Genomic DNA, 17,245 nt, shown 5'->3' on the forward strand with positions numbered 1-17,245 from the left:
AATTAATAGTATTTATGGAAAAAAATTAAAGAAAACAAAATGTATAGGATAATCCCAACATATTTATTGTGGAACTGCCATGGAAAAAAATGCATACGTCAACTCACTTTTTCCACGGAGTTTTCATCAGAGGCCATTGCTTTTGATACAGAAATACATTCTGAATGACCTGGAGGCTCGCTGCACAGCTCTTCGGGCTTCCCATCTCTTGGCAATGCTGCTATGTGCACAGCAGAGTGTTCTGCCCCTGTGTCGCTTACAGTTTGTGGAGTCAGGGAACAGTGACTTTCTTCTTTGCTTTGAAGATCATTGCAGCTGTACGGCTTTTCTTCCACCAGCTCAGAAGCAGCACAAGGGTTCTGACTTGAGGCTTCAGCCTGTTCTCTTTCAGCGGCATTCCCATCAATAAGCAGCTTATGAAAAGCATTTTTAAGTTGAGGTGGAAATAATTCAGATGCAATGCCTTTCTCCTTTGGATCACATGCCATTTGGGTTAATACTTTTATCAACTCAGATGTGCCTGGGGTCTCTTGGATCTGCTGGTTTTGCTTCAGTATATCAAGAAGGTCCAACTGAAGACTCTCAATACAGAGCAGATCACCTCCACTCTCTGCCTTCAGTTCTGATGAGTTATTCATGGGGGAAACGCCAGGACCGGGCACACTAGATACTTCATCTGGCAACTGAGACAAGACACCTCCTTTAATTAAGTTCTGAATTGAAATTCTGGTGTCTGTGTAAGCTGAAGGGTCTCTCACCTCTTGGAGATTCATATGACCTTCTTCTAATATGCTTTCCAAGATACCCTTCCCATCATCTACATTCGCCAGAGAGCACTCAGGAGCACGCACCTCTCTCTCGTGGAGTCTTGGAGAGAAGGCTGGTTCTCTGTGTGGCTGTCTCTCAGTGTTTTCCTTTTCCCCGCTGCTTTCTAGCAGTGAGCAGTCCACACCTAACGTGCTGTTTCCCACCCCGTTCAGACGCAGCTTAGACTGCACAAAACTGGTGCTTTCTCCCCAGTCCTCCACACTTTTAAGAGGCAAGGGTGACAGTGTGGTGTCACTACTCTCTGTAGTGAACTCTTCAGTTTCTGTTTTTCCTTCTGAGATACTTTCTTTGATACAAGGATAATTTTGCTGGATCTCGGCACCTGGAGGCCAGTCTTCTTGGGGAATGACAGACTTTTCTTCTGTATTATTTACTGTCCGTAAATCATCTTCCATGGGAGGAGAAACCACTGGGACACAGCTTGGGGTATTTTTGTTTGGTTCTACTACACCCGCTTCTGTATGTTTGTCACCATATTCTAAAGAAGTAAGCAGACCACTCTCTGTCTCCAGTCCTCCTGTAAAGGCATTGTCTCCCACGTGGCTCTTCACCTCGGAGGACATAGCATCTGAAGTCGAGTAAGCAGGAGTCACTTTAGAAGCAGAGGTGTCAAATATTTCTGCAAGTGTCTCAGATGGAACGGGACTCGCACTCACCCTCCTTGGCACACTCTCGGATTCACCTCCAAGAATCACAGTTGCTGCTCTCAGGTCCTCTCCCTGACTAACTTCCTCGGTGTTTGTCATCTGACGGACAAACTGACTGTCAGCCATGTTGAGGCTCTCTGCTGCCCTTGTATTTGGAAAGGGGTTGAGATACCTTTCCTCTTCGCCTGGGCCTTCTATCAACCTTTCTTCTTTACCTAAGCCCATTTCCTGAATGGATGTTTCATCCACCAGCGGATCGTTTTTGCTGTCTCTACCTTTAACCAGACCTCTTCCGCCTCCTTGCTGACCCTTGTCATTTACTGCGGATGACAACTGGCTTTCCTCAGAAGGTCCGCCTATTAAATCAGTTCCAGAACAAACGACTTTATCCGAAGATGGACTGATTTGGGGTGATACATTCTCAAGATGCCCGTCTTCAGCTTTTAGAATATTTGTAGATTCTGGCCCTTGGATCAACTTGACTTTTGTGTTCATTGCATCACTTTCTAATTCAGAAACCGAACCAGTATTGTCAGACAAAACACTTTCAAAGATTTCTTCCGAGGTGTTGTCTTTGGCACCAGGCAGCGACATGTCTTTAGTTGCCATGTGACTGGACAGACTTACTTTGCTTTCCTCATCAGTTTCAGTCCTAATTTCTGGATGGTTGCGTCTTTCAGGGCCTTGACTTCTCTCGCCAGTTGATTCTGGCTGCAAAACACTTGCGTGGCGCATTTCATCTAGGAGGACTGTGTGACCGAGACTTCTGTTTCCATCCCTGCGTTCCTTTACAGCAGTGGCACACAACTGGGTATCTTCAACTTGGTGCATGGGCTTTCCATTCTCATCTTCTACTCCTTGTCCTCCTCCTCCGTCACCACCATCTTCACTGCTGTAGTCCCCGCTCTGAGTGTCACCGTCATCATCATCCGTGTCACTACTGTCATATATATAATGCCCGTAACTTTCTCTACTTTCTTCAGAACCTCCATGATCAGTATCAGATTGAGTTTCTTGGCTAGTGTCAAACTCTTCTCGTCTCCCTCTCCCGCTACCATCAGATGTTAATGAAACCCCGGAGCCCTCTTTCCTTCCTATAATTTCACCATCAGTCAATGAGTCGGAACCATCATTGCCAAGGTCACACAAGTTTTCCCTTTTAGATATAGATTCCATTAACTGTTCATCCACTTTGTCTGAACCAATTGAATTGCACTGTTTCTGGTCAACCAAATGTAATTCAGGTTTCTCCATACCTACAAGAAGTTCCTGAGAACAGTGCACTTTGCTCGCCACACTTAAGCTGTCAGCTATACCTCCCTGGAGAAACAAAGGATTTTCCTTCTCTTTTGAAGCGTCATAATAAACATCAGCAGGAGGAGAGGTCCCATCATTTTCCTCCTGCATCATGTCATAGTCCTCAGGGTGCAAACAATCATGGTCATCAGCTTGAAGAACTAGAGAATCGTGGTCATCATCTTCAAACAAGGGAGTATCATAAAAATAATCATCACTCTCAGTGTCTGTTCCTGTGTCATTCTGCTGATCAGCCAGCAGTGATGTTTCATAGTCACCGGCATCGATGGCTCCTTCAGGGGACGGTGTGTTGGTACTACATGAACCATCTCCAGGGACCGTGGTACAAGAGCGTTCTTCCACCGCAGATGCACTTCTCTCGTTTTCATCTGTTGGATGAGCATTTCCACTCTCACCTGAAGCATCTGACATGTACTCATCACTGTGCTCACCTGAAGCATCTGACAAGTACTCATCACTGTGCTCACCTGAAGCATCTGACATGTACTCATCACTGTGATATTGCTCTGGAGGATCATGACACCCAGCCTCTAAAGACCTCTGTCCACTGTGCTGCCCCTGGAAGCTGATATTAATAGCAGCGATTCCCAGAAATTGGTCTTGGAATTTTTCTCCCGTACTTGTATCAGATGACAACTTTTGGTCATTGAATGACGAGAGGGAAGCTTTGCCTATATAGCCCACATTCTGTGGGGCTTGTGGATCACTGAAACGTCCCTGACTGTGCCTCAACTCATCATGACTTAGCAGGGCACTCAGCCGGGGGGAATAGTCAAAGACAGACGAGCCATTCTGCATATTATCTTCATTCTCTCTTTCATTCCAGTTACAAAGTCTACCAGTTTTTGAAGTCAAAAAATTACCTGCAAAATCTTGAGTGGTTTTAGAATGATTATGTTCATTCAGATGTGCCCTTGTTTCAAGCTCACTTTGATTTTTATAGTCGTGAAGTACGTCATCAGAATCATGTCTGGGCATGCTACCTTCTGCAAACTCAGGCTGTGTTGAATATGATGCAGGTTTGGGGACACACACACTAGATGGACTATTGCCTTGATGAACAATTGCTGTTGTATTCATTAGGTTTTCTGGCCAATACAATTCACTGCTGTTGTCATTGTTTTCTGTTTTACAAAGCTCTTCATTTACGGCATGCTCTCTGTTGTCAAGAGCCTCTTTATGTTCAGGTTGTCTGTAAGGACATTTATCAGAGCCAGCTGCTGGCATCCAACACTCATCCTTTTCTCTACTTGAAGCATCATTAGGGAAGGCACCAAGGATGCCTAAGACAGAGAGACATTCTTTTCCGGATGTGTTGGCTCTGAGGTCTGCATTGCAGCTTTCCAGAAGCATGCCCACAGCCTCGTCCAAGTCTCCATCATAGAGCAGAAGTCTCCGTCCCGTGTTTGCATCCATGTAGCTGTTGACCATCAAATAAGATAGGAATAACTTTTTAGTTTGTTCTGAGCTCTGGATTGTGACTGACTCTTCACCATCAGAACCATCCACTTCTTCCCTGTAGTCGTGAACTGTAGATGGCTGGAATTTACAAAAAGAGAGCCATCTTTTGGCATTTTTACAAGCTTCCAAATCTCCCAAATCTGGCATTTTGTCCGGCAGTGTTATATTTTTTAAAATCGATGCTGTATTATTGTCTATAATTCCCAGCTGCTTAGCAACATCCAAATCAATGACCTGAGAACTTTCTGGGATGTAGAGAGCAGCAATTTTCTGTCTCCCATTCAGAATCTTGTAGGCTAATTCATTTGTAATCAGCTCCTGCTCTAAGGAAGAAGATGTAGGAAATATTTCACCAGAGTGGGGCCAAATGAGTCCAACATAGCCCCGCTGGGCCTCTAGAACCAGAAGCGCACTGCTGGAACTTATCAAGTCACACTGTACGGCTTCGTCTACTGTCAAGCGCTTAGCAGGGTTTGAGCGCATGATTCCTCCTGTCTGAAGCTGATAGGTGAGGATACTACTTGCAGTGTCTCTGTCTATCATTCCCTCTGCCATGGCTTCCTCGACAGTCATTTTCTGACCAGAGTTGCAATTGACCAGACCACCAGACAGAATCTGTGCACCTAGCAGCCTAAACATGGTCTCACGGTCTATGAGCCCTTCGTGAGCTGCTCTCAGGACACTGATGTTTCTTCCACATTTCAGTGTTATTCTGCCCGCTTCCTGCGCTCTCACGGGTAAAAGCCAAATCCCAGTATTTGCCTGCAGAATACTTCTCTGTACCATGTCAGTTAAAGATACCTTTTCATAAGTGCATGGGTCAATAAGATCTTTGCAAGTATTCTGCCTTTCTAGAACTTTAGAAAACAATGCTGAGGAGATCAAATTCTGTTGGAAAGCCTTTTGCAAGGTTAGGTGCTCGCCTGTGGCTGGAACCACCAGAGAGTCTGCCGAAAGCAGTATCTCAAGAACTCGGATGGCCATGGATTCCGATATCACGCCTTGAGCCAGACAATGTAGCACAGGAATCGTGGATGGCGATGAAGTGGAGATAATCTGCTTTACTTCATTCAGTTCTTTCAGTTGGCACAGAATCTGTTCATCAATGAGGCCATGGCTTTTAGCATCTTTGAGGTCAAAACACTCTCTTAATTCTGGTGAAATTAAACCAGAAATCACTAACTGTGCCTCAAGCAACCTGATTCCTGTCTCATAGTCAATCAGGCCTCTTAAAACCGCCTGGAAGATGGAAAGGACCTCTCCAGTTGCCTGGTTCATGGTGCCTGCAATTACTCTATCCAGCTGAAAGGGAAGTGCAGAGAGATTGGGTCAGTCTGGTACCCAAGGCAGTGGTTTCGTTTTATAATAGTATACTTAATCATAAAAAAAAAAAAATCCTCTACTTACCAAGGCAGCTTGTGAATGTTAGGCAGCTCAAATGCACAAGTGATCTATGTCAGTGATCTATTCATCAGCACAGGATGTGATAAAGCTTTGAAAACAACATGCATCTGTGAATTGAAAACTTAATATCCGGGTACACTACCAAGGTTAGTGAGGACACAGGAGTGGGTGTGGACAGTGAGAAAATAGAACACACATCTAGAAGGCAAATCATGCTTTCTACATCTGGGTGAGATTAGGGTCTAGTAATATGAGAGAGCATTAGACTCCATGCTATTGATGTTTACAGCACACAAACCTTTGCAAAGATAGTAAAAAACAACAAAAAAAAAACCCTAAGGAGCCAGGAAATTTATTACATACACCCAAACATGGCAAATTATGTGAAAGTATTCCTAGAAGTCATGGAGTTAAAAATAACACACACCTTTTAACTATCAGACATTGTGTTCGGCATATGACTGTGAGCCGGACAATTTTTAAGCGATTTTTGCTATTTTTTTTTTTGCTTAAGATATGAGAGTATTCTCACTTTAAGATGTAGCTCCCCATCACTCAAATAATTCTTGTGGGTATCTCAGACAACCAAAAGGCTCCACAGCATATTAACCGTAGGCTCTTTCCTAGCCATATTTTATAATAAAATACCTAACAGTAAAGAATAGTTTTGAAAAAGAAGAGTTAGGGAATGAATGCGTTCTCCTTCACCATGCAAGGCAGAGATTAAGAAGGCGCAGAATGAATGATGATCAGCACATTGTAAGATTGAACTTTGTAAACACAAGAGCCTCCAAACACTCAAATAAATTCTCTCCAAGTATTTTTCACGTATAAACCTCGAGGTACATTGCCATATATTTTCAGTCATGCACAAACCAGACTCTTGAACGGACCTCACATTTGTGAGTAATGTTACCTTCTCCTCCACCTTCCTATCTCCGGACGGCTGTGATTCTTGTTGTTTCAGAGATTCGCTGAATAATAGATTATAGCCTTCTTGAAGAGTTTTCACTTGTTTCTCCAATTCATTTCTTTCTTCATCTGTAAGTCTACAGTAGACATAAAGTGTCAAGAGGTAATGTCAGCCTTCAAGGGTGCAAGTATGTAAATTGCCTCAAATATCTCTGCTACTTAATCTTAAAATAGAGCCTGAATGATTGCACAGGCTTTGAAATGATCATGTATTAAAGTACATAGCCTATATAAGATTAGTTCCTCTGCTTAAGAAAGAGACTAAAGAGTTAAACTAATAGGTTAGTTACACTCCAGGATAAAAACAAAACAAACAAACAAAAGCAGAATAACTACTGCAAGATGATCAGAGAAAGATTCTTTAAGAAATAGTATAAAATCATTTCAGGGTAACCATGAAGAGTCATTCCAAGAGGATTCAAAACAAGGGGAAAATGCCTTCTCTGTTTCAACTACTGGTTAAAATAGATAACTTATGAAAAACAGGACTAGAAAACACAGAAACACACACCCATGCACTCATGTATGTGCACACACACACAGACACAAACACAAACATGCAAAGAACACATGTATGAAGTTTCCCAAATGTAGTTTCAGGGCACTATGTAGAACCTGACTTAGAGCCTGAACTGCCACACAATGGCTACTCATCTTCAACCTGTCTGAGACAGTTTTCTTGTCAGAAACAGATGAGGACTGGCACACCGCAGAACAGTGAAGACTAGCGGGGACGTATTGCTAAACTCATCTTCTATTAAGTAAAGTCTGGTTGGTTTGTGTCCACGGTTGAGGTGTTGGTTAAGACGCACTGCCTTTTGTCCGCTGGATGGATTTTAGAAGGTGACCCTCCACTGAACGAAAGGGACAATGAGATCCAACGTACTTGTCTCCGTATTTAGCCAAAAAAAGCTGGGTGGCTTGAAGAGCTTCAGAGATTTGCTCCTTTTTGGTTGCGATTTCTTTACTGGAAAGCTGTAAGGTAAGAAGGCACATTCAAATACTCCCCCACAAAATGAGTATTAAATAATAATTTAAAAACACATTATTTTCATCAAGATAAAAGGTGACAGCTGTATTTTCTGGGTGACACCCATAGCCTATTGGCTGTGAGCAGTATAAGGCCTGCTAAGAGGTCAGCTCTCCGCAGCAGACACAAGGGAAAGTGCAGAGCCCTCCAGTCACAGTGCTACCACATGAATGCAACACCACACAGTTCCTGCATCTGCCCTGGCTCAACCATGTCTGTACCAAAAGCCAGAAACCCAGTGCTTGCTCACTAGCATCATTCTCAAAAGGACACCGTGGGACAAGGATATTCCTTCCAGAGGCTCCTTTCATTATGGTGAAAGCAGTACTCAGCAGGCCTCTAGATCAAGAGCTAACTGCTCAGGCTAACAGCCTCTATTCCAAGTCATCCATGGCAATCAGAGAAGGAAAACCCTTTGGTTGAGAGACAAGTAGTTTTTCCAAGACTTAACCCCTTTTCATTTGATCAAAGCATCCATTTTTGTAAATGATCAGGAATGAGAGGGAATACTGGGCCAACTAAAAGATGCTAGGTATACTACTTAGTCAATTTATATCTACTCTGTATGGCTGTAGGTAATCATGAAAGCAAATAGAACCTTCAAGAACTCACTCATTATGTATATCAAACTACTTTTTCTTTTAAAAGAGAAAGGGCAAGTGTTCTGGTAGAATTCCAGTTAAGGCCATGATCTTACCTAAAGTGTTTGTGTATACTACATCTAAATCTTACTCATGTTTTAGAGAATTTGTGACTATAATGTGAAGACACCAGGTGTTCATATAATTCATGCTTCTGAAGAAATACATTCTCTTAAGACATCTTTGCTAGGGCTTATGTGCCTATTTTAATGCTTTCCTATTTGTTAGTAAGGAAAAACTTGGGAATAAGGTTCTGTAAATCAAATATTTGAGGCAAATTACCTTGAAGAGTTTTGGTTTAAGACACACCAAATGTAAATGCTTTTTGAATTCTCAATTCTTCCATTTGACTGATACACACCATGAAAGTGTATGAGCTAACTGGCTCCCTTTTCAATGAATATTTTAAGTATATACTCAGTATAAACCTTTTCAAGAGAAACCCCAAATCAGATCTCTTTGGCTTTCTATCAAAAGCAGGAATAGACAAGAGTTGATACCTTTCCTGACCACCCCCGTGTCAATGTCAACTAAGTACAAGTACTGAGGCAGAACTAGAAGAGACATAAACACAGAGACTGGGTGACAGCTCTAGAAACTACCCATGTCAGGCAAGGGTGGGAGCTAGCCTCTTGCAGGAAAACTATTCCTTTCACAAAAGCTTCTTTTGGTGTCCATGTGTAGGCATGATGACACATGTCTGAAATCCTAGCATTTGAGAAACTGAGGCCAAAGACCAGGAGTTCAAGGCCAGCCTCTGCTGCATAGCAAGGATGAAAATAGTCTCAACCTTGTCTCTGCAAAACAAGACCAACCCAACAACAAAATACAAGCTAGAGGGAATTCCCACCACCAATAACAGCACCAATAAAATTTAGACATTAATGCCAATGTCCTGAGCTTCAAGTGGTACACTATGGAGCAAAAGTGCCTCCGTGATGTAGTCTCCCAGCTAACCCTAAGTGACTGTTTCCTTGGGAAACTGAAAAGATCCAGGAAAGAATGACTAAACACTCAACAACGTTCACATTCTATACAGTATTCTCCATGTCTTTCTTATGTGGGTGGCATGGAGGATTGATGACTTCACTGGCCAACAATCCTAGTCATTCCAATCAGGGAGTGGATCTAGGTACGATAAGGTCCTATAACCCATTGGCTTGCTGATAGCGGAGTCAATGCCAATGGTTCTGGCTATGGAATAGGACACCATTTTCCAGCACATTCTAACTATGACTCTTTGGGCAAACTGCCTGATGGCCCAACCTCTTAGATCTTCATTATAAAAGCCTGTAACCCTGGGGAAAATTGAGGTAAAGGTTTCTAGGCTGTGCTTTGCAGAAGTAAATTCTACCCAGTCAGCAGTAGGACCTCTGTGAATACCTGTTGCTTAGAGAAGAGAGGTTTCCCAGCTTTCTCCCCATCTCTCATTGTCTTGCTGATATTTGATACCCATTTCTGCAATTCTTTAGCTTTTTCAACATGTTGTTTCTTCTCTTCTTCCAAAGACTTCTGACAGGTACGAGTGGTTAAAAAAAAAGAGAGATACATTCTAGTAAATGCCTGATGACTGAGTTTGTCAACGAATCTATCCTCGCTGAGAAAATAAGAATGCAAAAAATGTTTTCCCATCATGCACACAGGTTATGATATCTTTTATTCATTCACTTAGCCATGTTCACCATGTCACACCGCAGATGTCTAGGTAGCTGGGAAAGCTTTGAGAATTGGTCTTTATTCACCGCTCTGACCACCCAGCTGCTTCATGAGTATGACAAATAAGCAGACTCAGCTTTATGCATGAGACCAAGAGATCTGGGAATTGTTGCCTTTACATTAGCATTACAATCGCGAACACCATGACAGAACGCTATCAGACAACAGGACGCAGAGGGAGAGAGAACAACACACAGATGACCCCTCCCCTCCAATACACAAAGAACTTGACAGATTTTAATTCCAACGTCTCGTCTCAACTGAAATAAGAGATTACAGCGGACACTTTAATATGTAAAGAACATCGCAGCCTGCAGGAAGCAATCTCCAGCCTCACGGGTCTGGACACATCTGCATGTTCTCTTCGCTCCTGTGATGCTCTGTGAGATGCTCTTTCAGTATGCATGTTGTACCCCGTCAGAAACATGCTGAATCTAGTCAGTGAAAGGACTCGAAAGGACTGAAGAAGTCTGGGAATTTGTTGATGGCCACCATGCTGACCCCATTTTCTAGGTAAAGCCCATTTATTTTAGCGAGATAATTTTTTTTTTAAAATGTTAACCATTTTCAGGAGCAGGCAATCTTTTGTTATTTTCAATTTAAGGATGGCCGTGTTTTCTGAGCAGGGAGCTATTTCTAGCTTACAAGAATCAGTGCTTCGAGCTAGTGACACAGTTCCTAGATTGCACATTAAGCAGACACCATCTGCTCTGAACAGATGGCGGGAGGCGGCTGGCATTGCCTCTGCATGTTTAGGGTTACTTAAATGCCCTACTGGGAAGAATAGTAGAGGCTGGAAATCCCTGTCATCAAGGGTTCAGAAACTTCCAACAGCTTAAGTCCTGTGTGGAAATCAAAATCAGCTTTCTCTAAGGCTTCCTTATAAGTCAACTTTCTTTTAGTCTGGGGACATATTATATTCCTGACATAGGACTTTTGATCTTTGAGCCGGGTCGCGATGAGGACATCGATGATACCGACCTGCAGCGCCTCCTCTACTGACAGCCTCGAGTGAGCCTGGGGCTCTATCAGGCCCCCTGTCAGGTACTGGAATTCCAGACATCGCATTCCCATCTCTTTACTTATGATGTTTGCGTTCACGGCTTCCACGACCGACATGGTTTTATTAGTGACAGGATGGCTAATGCCCGTGATGACCAGTTCACACTGGCGCAGCTGCTGGGCAAAGCCCTCATCAACTAGGCCTCTATGCAAAGCCTCAGCCACCCTGTACTTCTTGCCAGTCAGAGGATCAATTATCCCCCCTGTACTGACTTGGGCTTCGAGGCATCTGAGGGCAGTAATCCTATCAATCAAATTTCTACGGGAGGCTTTAAGTAAGGAGATCCTTTGCCCACTAGCAGTCAGCCAGTAGCCTGCGATGGGACTATGCAAATCCTTCTTAGGAACTATCTTGCTCAGCAAAAAGTCAGCCAGTTCTGTTAGTGTGGTAAGGCCTTCCTGATACTTCTGGACCAAGGCTTTGTCTAGTGTTCCCTGCTCAACAGCCTCACTAATATTGAACTGCAGACCAGTTTTAATATCGGTCAGCATGTGAGAAGGATGCCCATAGGAGTCAAAAAATGTGACTTCCTTCCACTGGTACTGCTGCCCTGAAAGTTCAAGATAAATACTTTTGTCAATCAGGTTTCTCTGGAAAGCCTCATATGCGGTCAGTTCCGCGCCTGTTTTCGTATCTACCACGGAGATCTTATGAGTTTTCTCTACGTTGAGACTGGATATGTCCCTTTCCCCAAATGGCAAGAGAAAGCACTGGCAATCGACATCAAACACACACATCTGCAGCAACTCTGCATAATACAGAGCCTGCTTGTTGTTGGGATTAGGAAAGACTCTTGTGTTGCTGGATGGCTCGTGCAGAAACTGTAAGATGGCATTGTTCAGCAAGCCCTGCTGCAAAGCGGTTTCTGGAGGAACACGGATGCCCCTCACAGGGTCGATGACACCTCCGCTGGCAATCTGCGCTTCCAAGATATGTTTACCTTTCTTCCTGTCAAGCATTCTATTTTCCATTGCCTGGAACACTGACAGTGTCTTAGAAGAATGTGTATATCCCAAAACTGCCTTCTCTGCCTCCAGAAGCCTATTCCTGAACTCAGGATCAACAATGCCTCGAAGAACCGCATCTTCAACACAGTAAGTCTGACCAGAAATGGGATCGATTATAAAACCTGTTGCAGCCTGAGCTTCCAAAAAGGCCAGAGCCATCATTTTGTCTATTATGATTTTCTGGGCAGCAGATGCAAATGAGATCTTTTCTTTGGTAGACTCTAAATAAAGCCCTGCAATGGAGGTGGCTTTGGTCAGAAACCTGCTAAGACTTTTCTGAACGTCTTCAACCGTCTTCAAGCCCAGTCGCAGCTGCTCGACTGTTTTCAGGTCCAGAAGTTTCGCTTCAACCAGCTGCCTGCCAGTCACACTGTGCCTGAGCCCTTGGAACTGGAACTCGTCCTCCCTAACAGAGCATGCTTGGTTAAGGTCAAAGCTCTGGGAAGTCTCTGGCCCCATGCTTTTCTTAAGGAACTCTCCCCTGAGTCCACCAGATGCCCTGGACCCTTCCAGCATCCAGCCGCCAGCATTGGAACCCAGCTTCTTCTCTTGTGTTAAGCTCGTGACTTCTGTGTGCATACCACACTGTTTGTTCTTAGCTATCTGCAATAGGAACGTTTAAGAAGTTAAAAGTTACCTAAAGAACATGATGGCACCTTAGTAAATGTTCTTGATCCAAACACAATCCCCTGATTTATAAATACATGAAGAATGGCAAACCAAGGATAAGGGGAGGATACGATTTTGAGAGACTCAGGTTTTAACAATTAAATACATTAGTGTGTGGAAAAAGACTGAAATGAAACCTGGCTGCAGAATATGCTAGAAGTTAAGGGTAATATTTGGTTCATCTAGCTTTTCCCCTTCCTTGTGGGGCTGGGATCTGACCCAGGGCTTTGCACGTGCTAGGGAAGTCTTCTACTACTGAACTGCATACACAGCCATTTCCTAGATCTTTTTTAAAAAATATAATCACATTAAATATATACTCCTATAGATATGTCAATTTATCCATGTTTATGTACAATCTCAAGCACTCATAAATCAGTAGTAATTCATAGTAAGAATGCAGCCAAACTGATGGAAAATTATAGTACTATATTCTTTTCAGAACTATATACAGCTTAGCATTCAAAACTGTTAAAAATGTAGTCCTGGAAAACAAAGAAATAGAAGAAGCCTGGCCTGATTTATCTATTAAGGTCTCAGAACAATGTATACCTCTAAGGGTGTTAAAAGCTTCACCAATTCCATTTCGAGTTTGTCATCTTGATACCTAACAGGTGGTCTGGAAGTATGCAAGGCTTGGTCTCTCATCTTCTCTAATTCAGACAGTCTTGAAAGCGGTTTTTTCTCATCAAAAGTTATCTGCAATTCAGTGCTTGTCTGAGAAAAATACTCTGAGTAGCATGGTTGGCTGCCCTCCGTGCTCAGCAGAGGCCCTGGTTGCCGGAACTGAACCTCCTTTGGAACTGGATCAGTGACCCTATGCTGCCATTTTTCTTCTACCTGTTGTGCTTCCTGAGTCCACCTCGACAGTGGACATCTGGACTTTAGGCTGAGGTGTGCAGAGTTCCCAGAGGACGTCTCTGTGGGGTGGTGGCACTCTCTCCCTGCCATATCGAAACCTGATGCGGAGGTCTGATCTCTGGTTGTGTTTTTTTCTTGAATTTCACACTGGAGCAAAACTAACTGATGCTCATGCTCCTTTATCTGCTGATCCATTTTTTGCTTGAGGTTTTCAACCTCACGTCTCTGGGCTATGAGCTCCTCCTCAAGTTGCCGACACTTCTGATAATGGTTTGCTTCCACGTGCTGGCCCTGCTGCATCTTCTCCCGGTAGCACTGGAGCTGGCGCTCGAGTTCTCTGATGTTTGTCTCCCACAGCTTTGCGTTCTCTTGCGCTCGGCAGTTTTCTCTCTGAAGAGACACAAAGTCATGCTTAATGCCAGAAATATCATTTTCAGTGATGACCTTGGACTCCATTAATTTTTCCATCTTTTTCCGAAACTCGTCTGCCGAGCGTTTGAACTTATCGGACTCTTCTTGGAGCAGGACCATCTTCCTGTGGGTCATCTGCTCTTCAATGGTCTTCAAGTGCAGCTCATCCTGCACCCTCTTCAGCCTGTCATTTAGCTCCTGCACCTGAGCCCGCTGCAGCTGAGCCTTCTGCTCCTCCCGCCGCTTCTCCTCTTTGGAAGCGCTCAGCTCAGCGCTCAGATTCCTCACCTCCTTCTCCGTATTCTGGATGATGATGCTCTGCTGGTCACATTTTTGCTTAAATTCACTTACTAGATTTTGACTCTGGGCTAGATCATCTTCCAGGCTTTTAATTTTCCGGTGGAAATCCTGTTCTGTTTTTGTCTGTTTGTGCAAGTGCTCGTTGGTGTTACGTAACTGATCTTTAAAGCCGTCTGCCTGAATCTGCAGCACTTCGCATCTGTGCTGGATAGCTTGTTTCTCCCGGACTATGTTCTTGGACTCAGCCTGGATCCTCTGCATCATTAATTTGGTTTCATTATTCTGCCTCGTGAGCTCATCCACCCTTTGTTTGAGCATTCCTGCACACTCGTTGCTTTTCTCCAGCTCTTCGTTGAGCTTCCGGATTTTATCATTGTTTTCTTTCTCAGCTTTAATATTCTGAAGCAACTGTGCATGGCTCTTCTCAAACTCTTCTTGTAGATGATCCGACTTTCTCTGACAGAGCTGTCTTCTTTCATCTGAGAGCTCCTTCTCATTCTGTGAAGACTGAACCTGGGAATTTAAATGCTGGATGTTCCTCTCAGCTAGTGCATGGGCCCTCGTGATTCTGTCCACTTCTCTCTGGAGTTTTCCTTTCTCGTGATGGAGAGATTCTAATTCTAACTCGTAGTTGTGCTTTATTTTCTTGAGATCATTGGCTTCCTGCCTGACCTCTTCAGCTTTGTCTGTGGTTTGGTTCAGCTGCCTGCCAAGTTCTCTGAGCTGCTGGGAGTAGCGTTCCTGGGCCTGATCCTTCCTTTCCAGCTCCCCTTTGAGACACTTGAGGGTGTTATTGGTCTCGTCCAGTTTGTCTTTCAGCAGCCGCGCCTTTTCCTCAGAGGAAGCCTTTTCAAGCTGGATAGCACTAAGTTCATACTTAAGCTCCCTCATCTCTTTCTCAGCCTTTCTGTTGGCGACAGTCAGCTCGTCTACCTGCTGCTTAAGCTCCTCCTCTTTCTGTCTGTCATGCTTCTGGGGACCGGCCACAGCCCTACATGATGAAGCCTGTGTACAGGCAGGCAGCCCATTTTCTCTACATGAATACTGAATTTCGGTTATTTTTCTCCTTGCTTCCAATTCAATCTTCTGCTTTTCCTTCAGCTGCTTCTCAGCCACCTGTTTCTGGAAGGCCAGGTCCTTCTCCATCTGCTTCACCAGCGTCAAGAGTTCTTCCTCGTGGTCTCGCTTTCGTCGGAGTTCTTCCACTAACGCCTGTTTCTGCTGTTCCAGGTCGCTGAGGCTCGAGTCCTTCCTCCTGAGATGATCTTCGAGGGTTCTTCTTGTGAGGGTGTTTTCCTCCAGCTGACTCCGGAAGTTGCGGAGGTTCTCCTCCACCGCAGCTCTCCTGGCCTCGGCCTCGGATGTTAGCTGCCTCACTCGCTCCAGCTCCCGCTCGGCAGCTTCCTTCTCTCTCACAATGGTCTCCAGCTCTCGGCGGTACTGGTTGGCCTGGCTCTCAGCCCTCAGCTTCTGCAGGGAGATGTCCTCCACGTTCCTCTGCTGCTTTCTCAGTTCGTTTTCTGCAGCCTCCTTAACTTTCGGGAGCTCTTCCTCTACCTGCGATTTCTGTTTCTTTAGCTCAGCTACCATTGTTTCCAGCTCACTGATCTTTCCTGTGAGTTTGCTATTTTCAACCATGGTTGCCTTTTGGCGCTGCAGCAGATCTGAATACGCCCCGTGTTCAGAATTCTCCTTAGACCTTTTCATCTACAAGAAACAGTTAAAGCGTCAAAGCTGTTCTACCGAAAAGGATTCCACAGCCTCTCAAGCATGCTCATGGACTCAGGAGACCAAGGGAACTCAAGTGCAGAAGAAGCAGTGGCCACCAGCACCAGTTTCTTCAGAGCGGAAACTTCACCAAGCCAGCAGGGAGAAAACAGATGACCTGCAGGAAATGTTTCCCAGAGAACCCCATTTTGCCCCTCAGAAGTACTTTCATATAGAAAATTAGCTGGCTTGCAGTTTTGAAGCAAGAAAGGACTCTATCCTGAACTTTAACAGATGTCAAATTTAACCTCTGCTCATATGATACCTGCTCTCACAAGTTAATCATGGCAGCTTGAAACAAAACCACCATGCAGGGGGAAAAAGAAGACAATGTAGTATGCAGTAATGAACCCAGCGGAAATTAAACATGGTACTCACAGTTCCATGTTTATGACTAAAAAAAAAAAAAAGCAGAATTTCAAAACAGAGAGCCAGATTCAGAGATAATATTTTAACACAGGAAAGGGGAATTACATAAATCGTGACACTTCCAAGGCACTGCTTACGATGGCAAACGTGACAATTACAACAACGAGAATTGCTAATGTAAAGGCAGCTCCAGTCCCTGGCTTTAGAAAAGATGATATTCAAGCACTCACAGATTTTGCTGTTGTCGCTGGCATGCCTCATCTGAAATCCACTCAGTCAAGTACCTTTAGACATCCCACAAACACAAAGATACTTGTGAAATGCAAATGTTTTAGAGATATATATATAGGGATTCAGATCCAGTCCATCAATCAAAGAGTAAGGAAACAGGTTAGCAGCTGGGGGACTGAGAAAGGAAGTTCTAGCTGAAGCACTCCATGCGAGGACCACGCGAGGACCGGCTTCCAGACACACTCTAGCTCTCTCAACTGACATCGCTACGGTGCTGGCTTCGTGCCAACTCAAAGTAACTGCAATAAGAAACTAAGTAGGAACGCAGAAATCACTTTGTAGTTCTGATTTGTTTTCACTGGGATATATGTGAATTTTGAGGATTTAATTTATAACGAATCTTTTTCTTCCTCCACTTTCCTGATTCTTTGATAATTTGGGGCTTAAAAGCTCAGCATCCTCCATCTACCTCCCCGTGGATAAGATAATCTCATCACAACTGCTGTGTTGTGGTGTGTTTCTTTCAACTATGTATCAAAGTCGATGCTTAG

General features: G+C 44.0%; 1 protein-coding gene across 11 annotated transcripts in view; it reads right to left on the reverse strand.

Annotated features, from left to right (window-relative positions):
• Dst (dystonin) overlaps window positions 1–17,245 on the reverse strand; it is a 401,984-nt gene that overhangs the window by 114,894 nt on the left and 269,845 nt on the right. For 8 of the 11 annotated variants that reach the window (XM_041655203.1, XM_041655201.1, XM_041655205.1 and 5 more), the window contains 3 exons: window positions 9,684–9,812; window positions 7,516–7,604; window positions 6,574–6,706 (listed from right to left, as the gene is read on the reverse strand). In XM_041655203.1, the coding sequence (XP_041511137.1) occupies window positions 6,574–6,706; window positions 7,516–7,604; window positions 9,684–9,812 (351 nt within the window). Of the gene's footprint in view, window positions 1–107; window positions 3,188–3,259; window positions 5,556–6,573; window positions 6,707–7,515; window positions 7,605–9,683; window positions 9,813–10,625; window positions 12,690–13,307; window positions 16,035–17,245 lie in introns of those variants that run through there. The other 3 variants (XM_041655211.1, XM_041655202.1, XM_041655210.1) reach the window with 3 other exon arrangements.

Source organism: Microtus oregoni, unplaced genomic scaffold (genome assembly GCF_018167655.1).
Source record: "Microtus oregoni isolate MIOR12 unplaced genomic scaffold, Mior012 000007F_ref0000211, whole genome shotgun sequence".
NCBI lineage: Eukaryota > Metazoa > Chordata > Mammalia > Rodentia > Cricetidae > Microtus > Microtus oregoni.